At 37.4% G+C, this 19,537-nt stretch overlaps 2 protein-coding genes across 2 annotated transcripts in view; one reads left to right on the top strand and one right to left on the bottom strand.

Moving 5' to 3' along the window:
* Positions 1–87: 87 nt before the first annotated feature.
* On the bottom strand, positions 88–6,189 carry ncdn (neurochondrin). Its single transcript, XM_020923795.2, has 8 exons — positions 6,080–6,189; positions 5,702–5,890; positions 3,930–4,926; positions 3,202–3,362; positions 2,590–2,825; positions 1,909–2,118; positions 1,143–1,282; positions 88–632 (listed from the first exon to the last, which is right to left on the bottom strand). The coding sequence occupies exons 2-8, from the start codon at positions 5,885–5,887 to the stop codon at positions 214–216; spliced, it is 2,349 nt and encodes a 782-aa protein (XP_020779454.2). The 5' UTR covers positions 5,888–5,890; positions 6,080–6,189; the 3' UTR covers positions 88–213.
* Positions 6,190–7,013: 824 nt separating this feature from the next.
* Positions 7,014–19,537, top strand: part of LOC110159230 (KIAA0319-like ortholog) — a 38,925-nt gene continuing 26,401 nt past the window's right edge. Inside the window, 4 exon segments of the mRNA XM_020923771.2 lie at positions 7,014–7,175; positions 11,624–11,983; positions 14,706–14,828; positions 15,355–15,437. Of these exon segments, the coding sequence (XP_020779430.2) occupies positions 15,368–15,437 (70 nt within the window). The 5' untranslated portion in view covers positions 7,014–7,175; positions 11,624–11,983; positions 14,706–14,828; positions 15,355–15,367.

Here is a 19,537-nt window from a genome sequence, read left to right as displayed (position 1 = left end):
CATGCTCCTTGAAAAGTGAATTCTATCTGGTCATGGAACTGACTCATTCCAGAAGAATTTATAAAAAAAAAAAAAAAAAGCCAAACATTTTCTGATAAAATAGCTCTTTATTAATTGCATTATTTACCATTTTAATTTACAGATTCACAGGCGATATGAAGAATGACAATAGCATACTTTGTCTTTCTGAATGCTTTAATTTCATATTTAGAATTATTTAGCAGCTGCTAGTCGTTTGAGATTGGTCATACAGCTCAACCCTCCTTTGTCAGTTTTCATGGCAGTGTGGATTTCCTGTTTACAAAGCTGACACTGGTCGGCCACAGCACACAGCGCCTCCTCCAGGGCGTTTTGTGTATCTTCGTCGGGCAGGGCTGTGGACTGTCCCAAAGTGGTGAGCATATGCTTTAACCAGCCTTCGTCTCGGATGAGGGAGATGATCCACGGTTGAGTCCGCACACAGCTGCCCAAAGCCTGGACAGAGAGCCTCCAGAGCTCGGCCACCTCGTCCCAGCAGCGACCCCAGGCAGGGCTCACCGTCGCTGGGCACGAGTCAGAGCCAGGGGTGAGTGTGCCGCGGAGGAAGCGGAGAGAGCAGGAGAGCAGGCGGCGGTGAGAGGAGTCAACAGAGTCTGAGGAAGAAAGGGAAATAGATCAAGAACTAAATATAGAAAGTTTTCAATAAAGGTCTTTAGCAGTTCCATGGTTAATCCCTCCTGAGAGATACAATATGACACAGACTGAGGGTCAAACAAACAAAAAACACAACATAATTTATTTAACAAGATGATTTGAATCAATACATTTCAGTGTGAAATGTAAAAACAAACTAGGGGAGTAGACAGGACTAAATGAAGCAACACAAAAATGGGAAAACTGAAAAATAATCAAATTCAGTTAGAACCAAACTAATTTCAGCAACAAAACAGAATTTTTTTTGTCAGAGATATATTTTCCAAAACTACAATTACCATCTATATTTCAAATCATTCTTTATATTTTACCCTTTATACTGATTGAGGGGATTTTTTTTTTGTTCCACCCTATTTCTCAATGAATTCATAACAGAGCAGAACCTCCAGGTTGTGTCACACTTCCAGGGGATGTTGATGACGTCAGCTGCACAGTATGAATCCACTCACCGGTTTTATTCCTGAGTCGTCCGATCATTAGACCCAAAGTGCAGAAGTTTGCTGCTAAAACCAACAGACTCGGTTTATGCACCAAAACAGGAAGAGCTTCACTCAACAGGGTTTCCAGCACCCGGAAACAGGGGTCACTCCTACAAGATAAAAGGGTACAGTTTAGATGCCCGGTGAGTCAGTCCCTTCTCCTTTCTGTTCAAATGGAGACAGGAAACTGTTCCTGACCATAATGTCCTTGTACAGTGCTGTAATAGCATGTGGTTTTGGCTGGTCAGGCAAGTGGTTCTGTACTGTTCCTGTAATATAAAACCTTTAATAAAAGCTGCTAACCCTGTATTTTAGAGCTCTACAAACATGTTCTAAAATGCAGGGGATTCTTACATTTGTTTAACAGCTCAGATTTCAGTCTTCTCTGAACATGTGATACTCCTGGACGCGTTTAAAATGTACAGTACGTACCAAGTCTGGATTTCAAAACATTTAATCAACAATTCTTGTCAGAAAAGAAAACGAAAAGAGGAAAAAGAAGGGATTAGATATTTTTCCAAAAGACTTAAACCCTATCATGTAATATACTTTTATGTTAGTATACTTTGTGTCTTCATGATTGCAGCCATACCATCTAAACCAACGGTGTAAATCAGTGTCAACTTATTGTTACATTTGCCACTATTTTGTCTCCAGGAAGGTGTTTTTGCTTTGTCTGGAATGTGCCACAGTATGGCATTGAAATAAACCCTTGTATCTCCCTGGAGGCTTGTACCTGACTCGTTGGGGCTCTGTGACAGTGAAGTTGAGCAGGGCAGAGCAGGCAGTCTCCAGACTGGGGTCTCTCTGAGCTGGAGACTGTTCCTTTAGAAAGCTCCAAGACTGAGATAGGAAGCCCACGAGGAGCTGCGGGGTGTCCAGGGAGAGGAGCTGCTTCCTGGGTATGTCCTCAGCTGACAGGTGGCATAGAGCTGGGAGCAGATACCTGAAGAAACACAAAACACAATGTTTTAAACCATTATAACTGATAATTTTGCTTCAGGTGCAATTTTGTGATGTCAGTCAAATGCCTTATTTGTTTAGACTGGCCTATTCACTTTTATCATAGTAATCATCTTTTTTGTTTGTATTTTGTATCTTGAGGCCCATTTCTGTACATGTATATTATAGTGAAAAGCAGCAAATAAATAAATTAAAAGAGTTTGTTCAATAACCTGAAGCTCGACAGTTCAAACCCCACTTGGGTAAATGTACAGTTGTTGTGTTCTTAGGCAATACACTTGACCCATCTTGCCTATATATGAATGTGGTGAGTGAGTAATGAGGCCAATGGCACAGACTGGCAGCTATGCCTCTATCCGTCTACCCCAGGGCAGCTGTGGCTACAATTATTGTATTCCCACAAAGTGTGGAGTGAAAATAAATCACACACTCCATTTATTTATACTGGTCTTACCTCAGTGGTTCCTTCCCAGTCCAACCTGCTCGCTCTCCATTCACTGACTGGTTCATCCAATCAGAGAGACCTGTTTGCTCGCCATCATCATTTATGTGACTTCTGCAGTAGCCAATCAGAAAGGGCAGCAGGGCCGTCACTTCCTCCTTCAAACAGGAAGTCTCCTCAGCCAGCCACGAGCACAGTGAGCGGAAAGTGGCAAAAATAAAAGGGTCTCCATAGCGACTCTGATCCACCTGCACAAATAGGACATGTCTTTAATATAGAAGTAACAATCTGGATATTTCTATATGAAAACACAAATATTACCTGAGAAATTACATAAAAATGATCATCAATTTTATCAATATACTGAACTTAATTAAGAAGATGTTCTGCAGTTTGGACAGTAGAACAGTAAATCAATGGACCCATTTGTATTATTAAGACGTTTTAGATCAATATTGCTTAAATTGCTTGATTATATTGTTTAAAATGAACAAAATGGAAACAGATGAAATAATTCAATTACTAAGTACCTGAAAAAAAGCACATGTCCTCTATAAATTGACTGGTATTATTTGTGACCCTGTCGATCATACCAGCATTAACAGTTCTACCCGCCCCTTGTACCTGTTGTAGGTGGTAGATCACAGCAGAGAAAGCCTCCTGCAGGACCTCCAGGACCTGCCTGCTCTGCTGCAGACTGAGCCCAGAGACAGTGCCCTGTGCTGGGGCACTGGTCCCTGTGACACAGGCCTGCTCCATGGCCGCCTCCATGATGCGGTAACAGCCTGAGAATGACAGGACGACAGGTTAAGCCTCAAGGTTTAAAGAATGAACAATCAAAGCATCAAACTATTGTTCATCTCAAGAAAAATAAGTTACATATTTTATTTGGTTCTGGATGTTTGGAGAGAAGAAATCTTCTGCATTAGAGAGACGTGCTACAAAGTAGCGGCTCTAGTTGGACAGTCTCAAGTTTGGATAGAGGTTTTTCACGCTCTATGATCCAGTCCCAATCCCTCCTGTTTTCAAACATAATGTAGAAGGGACTGGCTTGTCAGGCAAGATAAATGTCATACTAATATATTATATTCTGGGATATTATAATCTGGAATATTCTGGAAAATGCTATAACTTGCTATAATCTTTATGGACACAAGCAGTTGGCAGACGACACATCAGAAGAGTTACATAATGCACTCAGATCTTCAATTCATTACTTACAAATTCCTTGCAAATTTACGAGTTTAATAGGGTACTTGGAACCATTTTGTTTAGTCCTATTCTTTAAAAAAAGGATAAAGGATTAACTATTGTTGAACGTCTGTATATCAGTATACCTAAGATAAACCTACCGGTGAGTGTCTGCTGTGTCTCTGGACTGAGTTGGTTTCCTGGTGGTTCCTCAAGGCCCATCCTGACCTCCACACAGGCGCGATTCACCAACAAACAGCAGAACTTAGGCGGTCCTACTGCCTCCCATCCACACACGTCCAAAAGGCAAGCCCCCAGCACCAACACTGGACCAATCTGCTTTGGCGTCAACTTGGACTGTAACATCGGCCTTAGAACTCCCCAAATTTGACATGCAATGTCTTTTAATTTTTCATTTTCTAGATTTGATCCAATCGGAGGCAAAAACTGAACCAATTTAGTGCACATTTCTAATTTGTCTTTCTCTGAAGTTTGTGTGAAATTCTTTGTCAGCTTTGTCAATAAGTTAAACAGTTCAGCTGGATTCTTGCTCCACGCTTTTTCTTTAGTTTTTCCAGAAAGCAGGCATCCTAAAAGTGGAATTCCCTTCTCGTGGCTTAAAGTCTGGTTTTGTTCCACAGCTTGGCACAATGCACGGACAGCCCCACGATTTAAAAGCTGCTCAGGACCAAGTGGTAAAGCACAAACTGAAAACAAAACCTGGTAGCAGTCTGCAGCAATAGCTTCATCAATTTTAGTGAAAGACTGAGTTGTAGATTGACCATTTTGTGTGCTGGCGCCATCTCCATTTTGCTCACTTTTTACAAAATTGCTTTCTGAATTTTGCCCTCTCAGACTTCCCATAGTTTCTCCAGCCTGATTGTTGTCCTCTTGCTTTTGCTGGTTGGACAGGATTTGTAGTAGAATGGGGATAGTGGTGAGAAGCTGTGGTTTGTAAGCCATTTCCGGATCAGTGGTCAGGGCGGCCAGGAGGGCGGTGCCCAGGGAGAGGAGCTCATTTGGGGCTAGACCCGAGCTCTCGCTGCTGCCTCTGATGGCTGTGACCAGGAGGCGAGCTGGAAGATTCAAACCAACTGCTTCAAAAATACGCCTCAGAGTGGATTGGTCCAACTGGTTTGCAGGGCACAGGCGAGTGATCTGAAAAAGGGAGACAAAAATTTTCACAAACTGCAATTTATTACTTGAAACTACAATGTTGGAATTATTTTGTGTTACGGCCCAGTTCTGCTAAGGCCAGGAAATTTGTCTTAGAAATTGAAAGATATGGAATTATTCTTAATTATTTTAATTTATTGCAACCTCCAGTTTCCACTTCTGATATTTTTTGCTCCACATTTTAATTCAAGAGTTTGAAAGTCAGAAAAAAATCCATTACCCATCACTGATAGTGATGGAAATTTTGTGTTGGACTCACTTAAAGCAAACCACATTTAATGAAATTACTAGTGAAGAATGTAAGTTTTGCTAGGTCTTGTAATGTGTCCCAGACACAATAGGACATTACATACACTTAATACTGTGCTTATGTGTGTGTGACAAATAGAGCATTTGTTGCAGTCATTGTGAGATGTGAGAGTTTAACTGTACTCCAATACTTGACTTTTTTACAATATATAGAATTATAAACAATCTGTTTGACCTGTAACTTGGTGTGGTGTCTCCATGGAGACAGGCAAATGTAATGCCATACTGTTGCTCATTCCAGAAAAATAATTACATAGCCATTACAACAAGCATCAGAAATGGCACAGTGCAACGTCCACAGTGCAACGTCCACAGTGCAACGTCCACAGTGCAACGTCCACAGTGCAACGTCCACAGTGCAACGTCCACAGTGCAACGTCCACAGTGCAACGTCCACAGTGCAACGTCCACAGTGCAACGTCCACAGTGCAACGTTCCCTCCACTCACCAGAAGAAGTGCAGCGAGTATGTGACTGTCATTCTTGGCGTGTTTGAGTGCATGAAGACACCTCTCCAGCACCTCTCTCTGGGCATCACTCAAACCACCAACTCCTGCATCTTCTCCATCTTTACCCTCGTTCTGTTCATCTTTCCCGTTCGTTTCGCCGCCGTCCATCGCGCTTTCAGCCATCATTACCTTAACAATTATTAAATAAAGGCAAGTAATGTCAAAAGATCACTCCATATGCCACGTGTATCATCCTAAAACCCCATTGTCAATGTAGATACTGCCTTGTTTTGCATTCCAACTGTCTCCTCTAAACAACTACAAATAATACATTTGTTTAAATATTTATAATAAGCTTTAAAAGTATGAATAACTCACTGTTTACTCTCCTCTCCTGATTTTCACGAGGTTGATTCGTTGCTCATGCTTTCCGGATACGTGTGCCAAAATAATACCGGAGCAGCCAATAGAAATAAGCTTTCAATATGAGTGGACCAATAGGAGCAAGTGTAGTTAGAACATCACATTCGCCATTTTGGGTCGACGCAGTCACTATGGAATACGTTGAATTATTTTTTTTATTTGTAATATATATATATATATATATATATATATATATATATATATATATATATATATATATATATATATATATATATATATATATATATATATATATATATATATATATATATATATATATATATATATATATATATATATATATATATATATATATATATATATTTTTTTTTTAACTTTGGTCTGAGTTTTATAGGAAAAAAAAACAAAAACAAAAACAAAGATCAGCATAAAAACTGTGAAATACCCAATGTATTGCAGCACAGCTGTTGCCTTAACAACGAACAGCAGGTGGCGAAGGACAACCGGATATCGTATACAACACAATTTATATATATATATATATTTTTAATTTTATATTTAAACTAATTTTAACAACTACTAAATTGTGTGAATGCAAGTGAAATGTATTTATAAATAATAAAAAAAAAAAATCTTTGGAACCTTCTATGTTTTTTTATGGATTTTGAGGGTAATGCGAAAACGAATAAATTTACCTTTATCTGTTATTATAATATATATATATAATATTATAATGAATTAATAAAAACACTTATTCACAGTTCATTGATGTATCAATATAATTCAATATTTACTTATTTCCTCTACACTTATTCACTTTGTTTATAGTGCGTTTTTATGTATTTGTTTGCATTAAAATTGCATACATAAAAATGAGAAAATAAAAGAAACCGCAATTTGTTCTTTTATTGTGAAACCCCAGTCCCCGCCGGAAGTTGTATTTATCTATGGTTTGGCATTGGAGTCGCATCAGCTGAACCTGCCAGAGGAACACTGACCCAATTTACTGCCCAAGACATCGAAACTGCGACGGTGACACGACTCCCAGGGGGTAAACACGAAGCGGGGGACCTCATCTTTGCTCTTGGCTGTAAGTACACTGTAATGCGCTCTAATTATTCGTGACAGGTTGCATTAAAACACGCGTAGGGCTATTACGTGGTGAAGGAGAGATGCCAACAGCAAGGTGCTTGGAACAGCGTTATCTTGGATTACACACGTGATTTTCCATATCCTTACCTAATAATCCATGTCTTTATAATTTTGTAAATGCTTTTTTTCAGTAATTAACGTCACAGTATATCGCTTTGCTTGTTTTGCGATTTTCATTATAGTGGATACGCAAGGTGGCTTTCTTCGGATCTTGTATGTATGACTAACTAGAACCATGCTGCTTTAGTCTGATTTATTTATAAGCAGATAAGCAACTGTACGAGACTGCCAAGCCTCCATTTTGAATTAAATGTTTAATCATTTAATCTTTTTTTTAAATCTTGGTTTTGATGAATGGGCTGTTGTTCTTTTAATCCAGATTGCACTGCATTAGTAAAACATTGGCCCTTAATCACTACTTTAACAATACCCTTTCTTAAAGAAATATATATTTATGGTACGTTTGGAGCACTTGAAGTAATCACTGTATGCATAGTTTAGTGCCTAGAGTTTGAATAGACAGAAGGTTCAGAAGGTTCAAAATTAAATGAATAATGCAGTTAATATTAATAATCATATTCATTACTCATTGGTATATTGTTGGTAACCACTGGGACTTTCATTTTGACAAGAATAGATTTTCAACACAGGTGCTCAATTTCTCAGTTCTGTATTTTGAGTCAAATGTGTTGCAGGTATTTGTATGTTAACCAAAAACTAAAATTCAAGAACAAAAAATAAAAAAAGCCTTTTCTACAGCATGGGTATTGACAAAATAAGCACCAGCATATTTATTTGTGGTCTTATTTGTGTATAGAACCAGGTTTTAACCAGGGCTGCGCCAGGACCATGACTGTACCAGGACATTACCGGGACTGTACCAGGACTGTACCAGGACTCTACCGGGACTACACCAGCACTAAACCAGTTCTAAAACGATACTAAACAGGAACTGAACTGGGACTAAACCAGGACTGAAGTAGAAAGAAGCTCTAAAACTCCTTAAAATATATACATGTTTGCCTGAATACCTTTAAATAAACTTCCCTGTATCCTGTTTGTAATAGAGGGCCATTGTTTTACATTGCTTGGTTTATCTGTCAGCAGCCTGTCATTTTGAGATGAGTGGATAACTGAGATAAGATGAACAGGTGCAAGAAAAACCAAGATATTACCTAAAAAATTTTGACTGTTACCAAAAATAGGCTCATTTTTGTCCTCATTTATACAGCTTAGTGTTACGGATGTATTCTAGTTTGTATTCTTTCGTATGTGTATTTGAAACCAATTAGTAACCTACTGATTACAGCTTTACCGCATAGCTAACATCCTGTACCTTTGTAAATTGATTTAAAATATACACTTAGCCATTCTTGTTACTTCTAATTAAACATAATTATATTTGAGAGAACAGGTTAAGACCTCTACAGCACATAACTGTATGGCATTTGACTGTAATCCATGCTGTCAAAAGCTTTTGCCTGCTCTTGTCTGCATATTTCTGACAAATTTTAGTTTCTCATGATATAAAGTTTGTCTAGATATAAAGGTTTGTGGAAGTTTTATAACCTATATTCTTTTTAAACTGTCTCAATTTCTATTTCAATTTCCTCAATGCCTTTGGATTTGGCTAGTCTTATTCATTATAGTGCTGTCATGCGATTAAAAAAAATTGAGAGATTAATTAATTATGATCTGTAATTAATTAATCTAATTAATCTCATTTTAATCTCACCTAAAAAATTGCTGAGAAAAGCCTTCAATTTGAGGTATTTTCATTTAAATTCATTATTACATTATTGTGGCAGATCAAAAGACTGATATAGATAAAAAAAAAGTGACTTTATAAAGTCATTTATTGTTTAACAAATCTCTCCAAATTGGCTGTTGAGCCCAAGTCTCCATGAATAAGAAACTGTTTGCTGTAAAGTAGCAAAGATGAGCATATCTGAACATAATAACCTTTGTCTACTTAAAGACAAAAAAAAGTCCAGTTTTTCCTTAACCATATTAAAAATATTATTGATAGAGAAATGCTTTATATATGAGATCACTGGTTTTAGTCCTTGTTTTAGTCCTGGTTTAGACCTGCTTTAGTCCTAGTTTAGTCCTGGAATGGATTAATCCTGTTTTAGTCCTGGTGTTAGTTCTGGTTTAGTCCTGGTTTAGACCTGGTTTAGACCTGGTTTTAGTTCTGGTTTTAGTTCTGGTTTAGACCTGGTTTTAGTTCTGGTTTAGACCTGGTTTAGTCCTGGACTGGATTAGTCCTGGTTTTAGTCTTGGTGTTAGTTCTGGTTTAGAGGCGCACAGGAGGAAGCGCAGTTTACGCATCGTACGCGAGAAAACACGGTCCACACTAGGCGCACAGGAGCACGTCGGTGTCCGCGCAGTAACTACGGAAGGAAACGTGGTCCGCACGTTCTCAGGTTAATGACGTTGATGAAGGTGTGTGTTTGTGTGTGTTTGTGTATAGGACAGTAGTGCAGACATCATGAGCCTATGCAGGTTGTTTTCACCAGTGACATTTAAGTTGTAGGCGATATTATATTTGTTATTTTCTTTTATATTTCACGTCGGGAGAATAATTTCCAAGACACGAATGCGTTTTTACCTGTGCACTGCTGGTTCTGTTCTACTGGCTCTTCCACCTCGTCCATTGTGTGACTGACGCCGCCAACGTTAACATGACGTTTACATCGCTCTTACTGCGTGCGTTTTGTGTGGGTTTCCGGCAATGAGTGGAATTACCGAAATAAAAAAAAATGTATAAATGTGTTTTTTGTGTGTGTTGTTGTTGTCCCAACAACACATAAAAACAGGTTTTATAATAAAGCAACTCGCATACAGAAACCGTAAAGTTAGAGATAAAAAATTAGATTAACGCGATTAAAAAACATAACGCGCTAAATATGACTGTAATTAATTAATCGCAATTAACGCGATAATTTGACACCCCTAATTCATTATTTATTATATTTCTCTCCATCCCGGCTCTGATAGGTGGGGCCGAACGATTTTAGAAACACATTTTTAGACACGTTTAGGACACGTTATAATAATGCTTTGCCTTTCAAGAATGCCAAGGGACTTTATATTGCATTATACATTGCCTTGTGGTAGGATTTAGCTACTACTAGTAAGTTACTGTTGCACTGACAGACAAAAGTGAGGCCTGTCTGCATCATTACCATCATACCAGGGTTGCCACAAGATCTCATGCCACAAGATCTCATTAGACAAAATTGCTACAAAACTGCATAATGTGGAAAAGGATCTCGTGAGATTTTTTCTTAATCAGTTTTACATTTGCCTTGGATAAAAAAGGGTTAACTTTGCCGAGTAACTCCTCTTGAGAAGCTGTTATACCAAAAAGCAGCGTTACAATGACAGCAAAACTGTAAAATTAAATCAAGCAAAAATTATGAAAAAAAAAGTATTATAAAAAAATTGTCTCGATCTTGTGGACTGAATCTCGACTCATGTCTCGCCTCGTAGAATTTGTGTCTCATCCCGTCCCTGTATTATACCATCACCAGCACTCACACTCATTCAAACTAGGCAGAATGGCCAAAGTGTCTTGCCTAAGGACACAACAATAGTTTTTTTTTGCATTTTAAAATCAAGGTTCTTTTCACAGTGTACATCTTAAATAGAGATAGACTGATATATTTGGGCTTTTATATTGACTATCAACCTTAAATCTCAAGCACAGGCTATACTGGTCGATCTTTACCCTAAAAATACACACAAGGTTTTATTTTAACCCTTTTTACGAAGATATAACTGCACAAAGTGAGACTGCACAGCTCTCTTAAAGGACCCATATTACGCTGTTTAATGATCTATGTTATAATGTTGTTTCCTCATCACAAACAGACGGAGTTGGAGTTGTGTTTTGTTTCACACGTTTAACACACAAACCATGCACATTTAGACTTCTATCAAACTAAAACACTCTGTTCCACTTTGTGATGTAAACTCCATACAGATTCGCTCGAATAATTTGGATCATTTTAGTTCTGGAATTGCCCATCTTTACTGAACTAATTTTAAAAGATAGCTGTTAACTTGAAAAATACTGCTTCATGACATCACAAGGTGGAACACAGCATTTTGAGCTTTGAAGATGTAGACAGACTAATAATTAAAGATCACTCAAGCATGTGTGAATGAAATAAAACACAACTCCAGGTCTGTTTTTCAGGAGGTAACAACATTATAACATGACTTAAAGCTCACAAGAGTCCATTTTGAGTAGTATAAGACCTTTAAAGGTTTGTGGCATAAAAGTCTGTCTGTCTTACATTTAGTTTTGGTCTAGAAATGAATTTGTTTTGCATTACAATGTTGCTTTCACTTATACCGTTTCCTTATTTTTCTTCACAGATACATTTCGGAAAACTGCAACTTATGCAAAACTGGAAAACCAAAACTGGAAAATATTTGAACAAGAAAGACGATGATGTCAGTGTGGTGTTAAAGTGACTATGGCTTGGTCAGTAACTGCATTGTTCTGAATGGGATAAACTGCCATTGAGACAAGCATAAAGATTCATTTGTACCTGGGAAAGTGCACAACATTACTTGGAATTGTAAAGAGAAGCATTATCGGATTTCCTTGTGAGCTGTTCGGATAATATTTTTTTTTGAGTTTTGAAATTTGAGAAATGATTTGATGCCGTTTTGGAGAAGAGAAAGCAACTCTAGCGCAGAGGAATGCAGGCTCACATGGAGCTAGGCAAACAGGTTAGTGTCAACAACCAAGCATGAAATGTAAGACTAAACTAGGACTAGACCGTGACTGAAGCAGGACTAGACCGTGACTGAAGCAGGACTAGACCTTGACTGAAGCAGGACTAGACCTTGACTGAAGCAGGACTAGACCTTGACTGAAGCAGGACTAGACCTTGACTGAAGCAGGACTAGTATACCAAGGCTAGACAGAAATAGGTCTGAAACAAGACTTAAAGTAATTAAAAATAATCTGAAAGCATGGTTATTCATTATGGATCTTTTTATTGCCCAGTAAATCATGTCTTTACTCTGAGCGGACTTGCCTCTCCACAAACCTGATTCTTATTTGGCCTAGAGGAGGGCCTGCTTCTACTTGTTTGCATGGAAATAATGTTCTTTTCGCTATAATATTACATAGTATGGCATAAAATGTATCTATTGCCATGGAGAAAGTTCTAAAGGGTGGTTTTAACTTTTAACATCCAGGTAACTTTCCACCTCCTCAAAGTTACACACTGTACCTTTTTAAAAGTAAGACTGTGTAACTTTCTGGAGGTGGCACGTCTCCTGCATGATTCCATGGAAACGGAACATTTTATGTTGTGTGGAACACTAAAGCTTAAGGAATAACATTTCCATTGAAACGAGCAGGAAGGGGCCCTCTTCCAGACTACACAGGTCTGTAGAGATGCAAGCCTCCTCAGAATACCCAGCACAACCAAAATGAAAAAGATAACAAAACAAAAACATTTTATGTATTTTTTAAAGTATTTATTGGTTAAAATGTTACCTGCTGTGGCTTTAAACCAGGTCAAAATTAGACATGGAACTGAATCTGGATGAAACATGGACTAAACCAGGTCTAAATCAGGACTGAACAGGAACTGCTGTGATATTATGTGAACAGTTTTTGACATTACAAGGTCAGACACTCAGAGGTTTTTGTTTAACCTGCAATATTGACAGGTCACTCTGCTCTGCATTTGTACACTGATAAAAGCTCATAAATAATGAGTGATCTGGTTTATTACCAATATTTGGCTGAATGTTGTTTGAAAAATGTCCATTATTTTTAAAAGCAGAGTGGAGGCACAGAATATTAAAAAAATGATCACATTGCAAAATCATGATACAAAACAATACACTAAACCTGGTACAATGTGCAGTAGTAGTAGTAGTAGTAGTATGTAGGGTTGTATGTTGACAATTTGAACATTTGTTTTTCTTGCACCGCTTATTAGGGTATGCATAATTATAAATCTGTTGTACATCCCAACAGTTACTCTTTAACTTACTCTTACTTGAGTTGTAGTGAGGGATGTAGTGCAAGTAGTGCATGTAGTGCAGGGCCCAGTACAAGAATGGGCCCCTCACAAAGCCTGTAATGTGCATTTTTCATTAGACAACATGTAGTGTGGGCCCACCAAGATGATTTGTACCCAGGGCCCAGGATTTGGTGTTACACCCTTGGTTTTGTTTCCCCAAATAATTTTTATTCTTGAGTAATTTCTTGGACAACTACTTGGTTCTTCAACTTGAGTAATATTATTTTGAAGTAACAGTACAACTTACTTTAGTACAAATATTGCTATTCTATCAACCTCGGATATGAAATAGTCAGCACTAGCAACTTAAGTTCAAAGTATTGACTTGCAATAAAGTCAGAAGCCAGCTTTGAGCTACTGAACATGTTCTGTTCTATTTTGAAGTTTTTATCTATAAAAATAATATCTATCACCAGAGTTCAAAGTCCATACAGCACATACAGCTGACTTGTTTAGGCTGACCTTTCGATCAAGGTTATGTTTTGTTTATGTTCTGTGATGCAAGATTAGCTTACCAAGTATTCACAAAATGAAAAACCAACATCAATTGTTTAAATTTAGTTTTTTTAAGTGTTTTTTAAAGGTAACAAAAATTGACTCTAGTGAGCTTTAAGCCATGTTATAATGTTGTCACCTTATGAAAAACATACCTGGAGTTGCGTTTTGTTTCATTCACACATGTTTATGATTATGATTACAAGTCTATCTACATCTCCAAAGCTCAAAATCCTCTGTTCAACCTTGTGATGTCATGAAGTGGTAGTTGTCACAGCTACTGTATCTTTTACATTTAGTTCAGTAGAGAGTCTGAAATGATTCAAATTATTCTTGTGAAGGTGTGTGGAGTTTCCAAACACAGTGGAGCACTTCCTGTATTAGCACATGACATCACAAGGTGGAACAGGGTGTTTTCACTTTGAGAGAGCACTATCTGTAGGGTTTGTGTGTTAAACATGTGTGAATGAAACATAACACAACTCCAGTATGTTTGTATGTTTGTGATGACGAACATTATTAGGTGGTTTAATGTTTGATTAATGCTCTTGAATGTTTGAACTTTTTTAAATTGTTACAAGATACAAGATACAATTTTATACTAATCAACCCAGAAAAAGTTTTGAAATCACATACTAATTTTAGTAGAAGTTGCCTCATAGTAATGTAGAAGAAATTAGAGGTAATTTTTGTGAATAATTACATTCAAATTTTTATAGAAAAAAGCTGTTTTTTTCTGTGGTCTGTGTAATTTGTCCTCATGAATGAATCAACAAGCCTGAGGTTTTGGCCCACATCCGACTCAACATGCAAAACTTTGTCCTTTTTTTCTCTCATTTCTTACCCCGTTTGGTCAACATTTTAAACAGTCAATCAATACAGTGTTCACATGTCCTTTCTGTTTGTTTTTACAGATGAATTTGACCTCTTGAGCTGTGCCAGCCCCAGCGTCAGCCATGTTGGATCTGTTTCACACTTCGCCGACTTAAACTCCTCGTTCTTCCTCTTTGTTTCTTCCATTGCTCGACCAGAGCCAGGTAAACTGCACTGTACTTTAAGATCCACCACATGTACGGCCCAAAATCACAGCAGCATCTCATCTCATCTGTATCATGGACAAAGTGTGGCTTTCACTTTTTTTTTTTTTCTGTCCATGGGTTCAATTCAGGTGATGTGCCACATCTAGAAAATTACAGTGATGCTTTAACAGAAAACAGTAAAGGCCCTTTGAGATTCAGAAATCTCCTTTTCAAAGGAGTTCATGTCAAATGAAAGGTCAGATACCTGTATTAAATGCTACCTAGATACAATGTTTAATGCCATACCGTTTAATATTTCAGGCAAAGCCGTTATACCTCCATGGAGACAGATGGAGCACCTAGAAAACTAGAAAAGTTACTCAGTACACCTTTACAGTAAATTGCTACAGTAGCACCTGAATGCTTCATATCCCAGCTCGGATAAGCCCAGTTCTTATATGCAATTTAAAATAAGTTTCATAATTTCAAATTGATCTAAAATGTGCCTTATTTGTAATCTAATCTTGTGTATTGTTTTCTTCAGATCTCAGTGCAAAATGTTGTTTGCACAACAGAGTTTACCTCATCTGCTCCTCGTCTACCTCTGCCTCCTGGCCCCTCCCTCAGGTAAGACCTACTAAGAACTTCTCTCTGTCTGCAGTGATATGCTTAAAATGATGCTCTTCTGTTTTTAATTGTTAATCGCTATAGCAACAGTCCCAATTCCTCATCATTCTGAAACCCACTGGTATTATTTTTAATTACAACTTGTGTCTAAAAGAGAAACATTGAATATATGGTACAGAGGAGGGACACTGAATATACTGTATAGTGCAGAGGATAGGTCAGATGGAGAAGAGGATTCCCAAGTGGTAAAACAAAAAAACACTAACACTGTGTTTAACTAACACTTTGTGTTTAACTGAACGAGCCTGACCTCTTGTATTGACTTAAACTTATTAAGTTTCCTTCTCAGTTATCTGCAGGTGAGCGTCACGCCTTTGATTGCTCAGGGAGGATCTTTGGTGAATTAGTGACCGTTTATTTGTGTTTATTCTTTTTTTTTTTTATTTACAGTCCTCATATTCTTAGCCCCTGCTGTTAAAGTGATGCTGTAGTCTCAACAATAGGGCTATTTAATACAGAAAGGCAGTGGGCATTGTTGTGATGTATGCGAGTGCGGGGGTGGAAGGGGAGCGACAAGGGACAAAAAGACTCAAACAGAGCGTTATGCTATTTGTGTGAAAAAGTGCATTGTTTTACATGGTTGTCAAAGTGTCTGAAACCAGTATTGAAACTAGATACTCATTTTAGAGCTGCAGGTATCAATACTAAAGTCCCATTGACAGGACAGAAATGAAGCTTTCCTGAATGTCTTTAAAATGATGTTGAGCTGTATCACAACAAGTATAACAGCACGTTGACTAGTATACACCCATGGACCACTATGGAACCTACCTGGACCACTGAGGGATTACCGTATTTTTTGGACTATAAAGTGCACTGGATTATAAGGCACAATATCAATAATGTTGAATTCTGTCGTCTATTTTCATTCTTAAAGTGCACTGGATTAGAAGGCGCATTAAGCAAAACAAACGGACGTTGACTGGGTGGATAATTTAAGTTTGTTTTTTATTTCCTTCGAGGATGACTCAAATATACATTGAGTAATAATGCGTTTAATGCAGCTTTTACACATTTATTTACATTTTACAGAAACAAAACTTAAAACCACATGGCTTATTTGCATAAACTATAAGAACTGAAAAAACAGCTCACTCCTTGCGTCCTGATGTGGTCAGCTTCTGTCGGACTAAAGGATATGGAATATGTATGTTCTTTCTGTGTCGCACTAAAATATTTTGACAGATTTTTGAGCGCCGTGTAACACATAAAATCGGATCGAGGTCAGTAAGCACAACCAGAATTAATACATAAGGTGCACTGGATTATAAGGTGCACTGATGATTTTTGAGAAAATTTAAGGATTTTAAGTGCTCCTTATAGTCTGAAAAATACAGTACACATAGAAAAAAAAGTACTACGAATTAATATATTGTCTAAATAAAGAATGTGTTTTATTATTAATGTGGTATTGGAATCGGTATTGAGTATCGAGTCTATTCCATAGCATTGACATTGAGTTTAAAATGTTAATATCGTGATTCGTGACAATTCTAGTTTGGATTAATGTTAAAAAGCCTTCCTAGAGTTGTGTTTTGTCACACTACACTGCGTAACATCTCTGGTGGATAATATGACACTTGCTTTTCTTGAAATCTTGAAAGTACAACAGTGTTGCATGAAACTTGTCTGTTTCCATGGAGACAACCAGGTAGTGCCACCAGGGTAGGTTATAGGTCAGATCTATAGCAAGGCAACAAAGCTTACAGTAAGAACAGTGCAGAACATTCCAGTAATGTTGTAAAAAATGCTTTTCACTTTTTAACTAGTATCAAAACTAGATACTAATTTGAACAAGTACTGATATTAATAAAAAGTAAAGGAGTAAAGGAGGTTGTTTCCTCATCAAAAACAGACCTGGAGTTGTGATTTGTTTCATTCACGTTTTAACACACAAACCCTGCACATTTACGCTGAGTTCTTCTCTCAAACAGAAAACGCTCTGTCCCACCTTGTGATGTCATAATACAGTATGTGCTTCGCCGTGTTTTTAAACTCCACTAGAATCATCTGGATCATTTCAGCCCTGGAATTGCCACTTGAACCTAAAGTAAAAGGAGCTGTTCACTTGAAAACTACTGCTTTGTGACATCACAAGGTGGAACAGAGCATTTTGAACTTTTGGAGATAAGACAGGATTACTCAAACATGTGTGAATGAAAGAAAACACAACTCCAGGTATGTAACAATAACCGAAATATCGTGATGTCGTATCATCAAAATTTTCACAATAATATCGTGGACCATCACAGTATATCGAATTACAAGTCTCTTTGCTTAATTTAAGAGTTATGATGCAGCAATAGCTAAAAAAACATAGGGAACTACATAGACCATGATCCTTTGCTCCAACTCAATGCAGACTACAAGAAGAAATAACATTTCTAACCACTTTTAAGTCTTAGTTCTTTGGATTAAGTCTTGTAAAGGAGTTTTAAGAGGAAAAAGTAACATAGCAACAGTTTTAGCTGTTTAGCCTTCACAAAGTATTGCAACAGATATTGTTCCGTGAGATGTACATTGTGAAAATATCATACCGAGAGATTTGGATATTGTTACATCCCTAATCGTGAGCTTTCCCATGATATCGCAATAAATATTGTACCATGAGGTTTATACCATGACAATATCGTATCGTGAGACTTGGATATTGTTACACCTCTAGTAACACCGTTCTAACATGGCTTAAAGCTCACAAGTGTGTTTTGTGTCTCTCTTTACAAAAAAGAGAGTTTTGTGTAATACAGGACCTTTAAATGGTCTACAAAAGGAGTCATTTGATGTTTTGACCACTTCACTGGATGCACAAACCTGTCAGTGTCCCCTTTGTTTACATGAGATCCAGTTACACAGGGTTCACACAGGAGTCGGTTCTTTGAGAGCAGTAGTTTGATACAGCTCTGATAAGTCTGAAATCCAGCCAGCTCCTCCCTCAGACCAGAGACCAGAGCTGGGACAGTTTTAATGTTTAATCGATTTTCTTCCGTGACGTTTGCTTCTGTTTCACGAGGTCAACAAAGAGGCAGTAACACAGCTGCACTGTTACCCACGGCTCTAGCTCCATAAACCAGGGGCACACAGCTTTAAACACATCTATCTTACTTTTATTTGTACATGTGTTTTTTCTCTGGCCTTGGTCTTGTGCCGTCACCCACCTGTAGTGTTGTCATAATACAAAAATTTCAAACACTCTTTATTTCAACAATAGAGTGTGCTTTTTTTTTCTTTTTTTTTTTTTAAACTTATTGTTTATTAAATAATTTTTGGTGCAAGCCACATAGTTATGAAACAGCAGTAAAAATATAATACAAGTAAAATGACAATAAAGTTACAATAAGTGTAGATGCGGTTATACACATTGTCTCCTCATTTACCATTTATAATATGCACTACACATACACTGTATTGTAACACAAAAAAATCCTATAAAAGATATTCATCCATTTGAAATATAGGCTTGAACTGAAGACCATTTGTCCATGAATAAATCTGTCTTCATTTGTAACCTTGCAGTTATTTGCTCCGTTAGATACACCTCCTTTATTTTATTTTTCCACTGAGTAATTGTGGGGGGCAGTGGCCTGAGCCAGGAGACCATTATCATTTTTTTGGCAATTAAGAGTAAAATTTTCAGCAAATGAAAATTACTATTTGCTGTTATGTCATTTGGAAAAATTCCCAACAGCACAATAGATGGCTCTAATATAATTTTGATCCCCAAACAGTTTTCAATTTTGCATTGCATGTCCCTCCAAAATGTTGCCAGTTTAGGACAGTCCCAGAATATATGGGAATGATCTCCCACCAGACCTCAGCCCCTCCAATATTTACCTGAGGTTCCACCAAATTGACATGTAATAAAAGGAGTTCTAAAGAATCAAATTTTACTTTTCCATTCAAATTCTCAAATTTTAACATTAAATTTTTTACATTTTTCTTTTCTATTCTCATGTGGTTTTATATCTGTGTAATCCCTCTATAGCTTTTTTAGTATCAATACCTGTTCAAATGAGTATACTAGATTTCGTATCTATTAGTAT

The sequence above is a fragment of the Boleophthalmus pectinirostris genome, unplaced genomic scaffold (genome assembly GCF_026225935.1).
Source record: "Boleophthalmus pectinirostris isolate CB_2022bp ecotype Guang Dong unplaced genomic scaffold, ASM2622593v1 HiC_scaffold_21, whole genome shotgun sequence".
Lineage (NCBI taxonomy): Eukaryota > Metazoa > Chordata > Actinopteri > Gobiiformes > Gobiidae > Boleophthalmus > Boleophthalmus pectinirostris.
The sequence above is the reverse complement of the archived record's forward strand: the minus strand, read 5'-3'. Positions and strand labels throughout refer to the sequence as shown.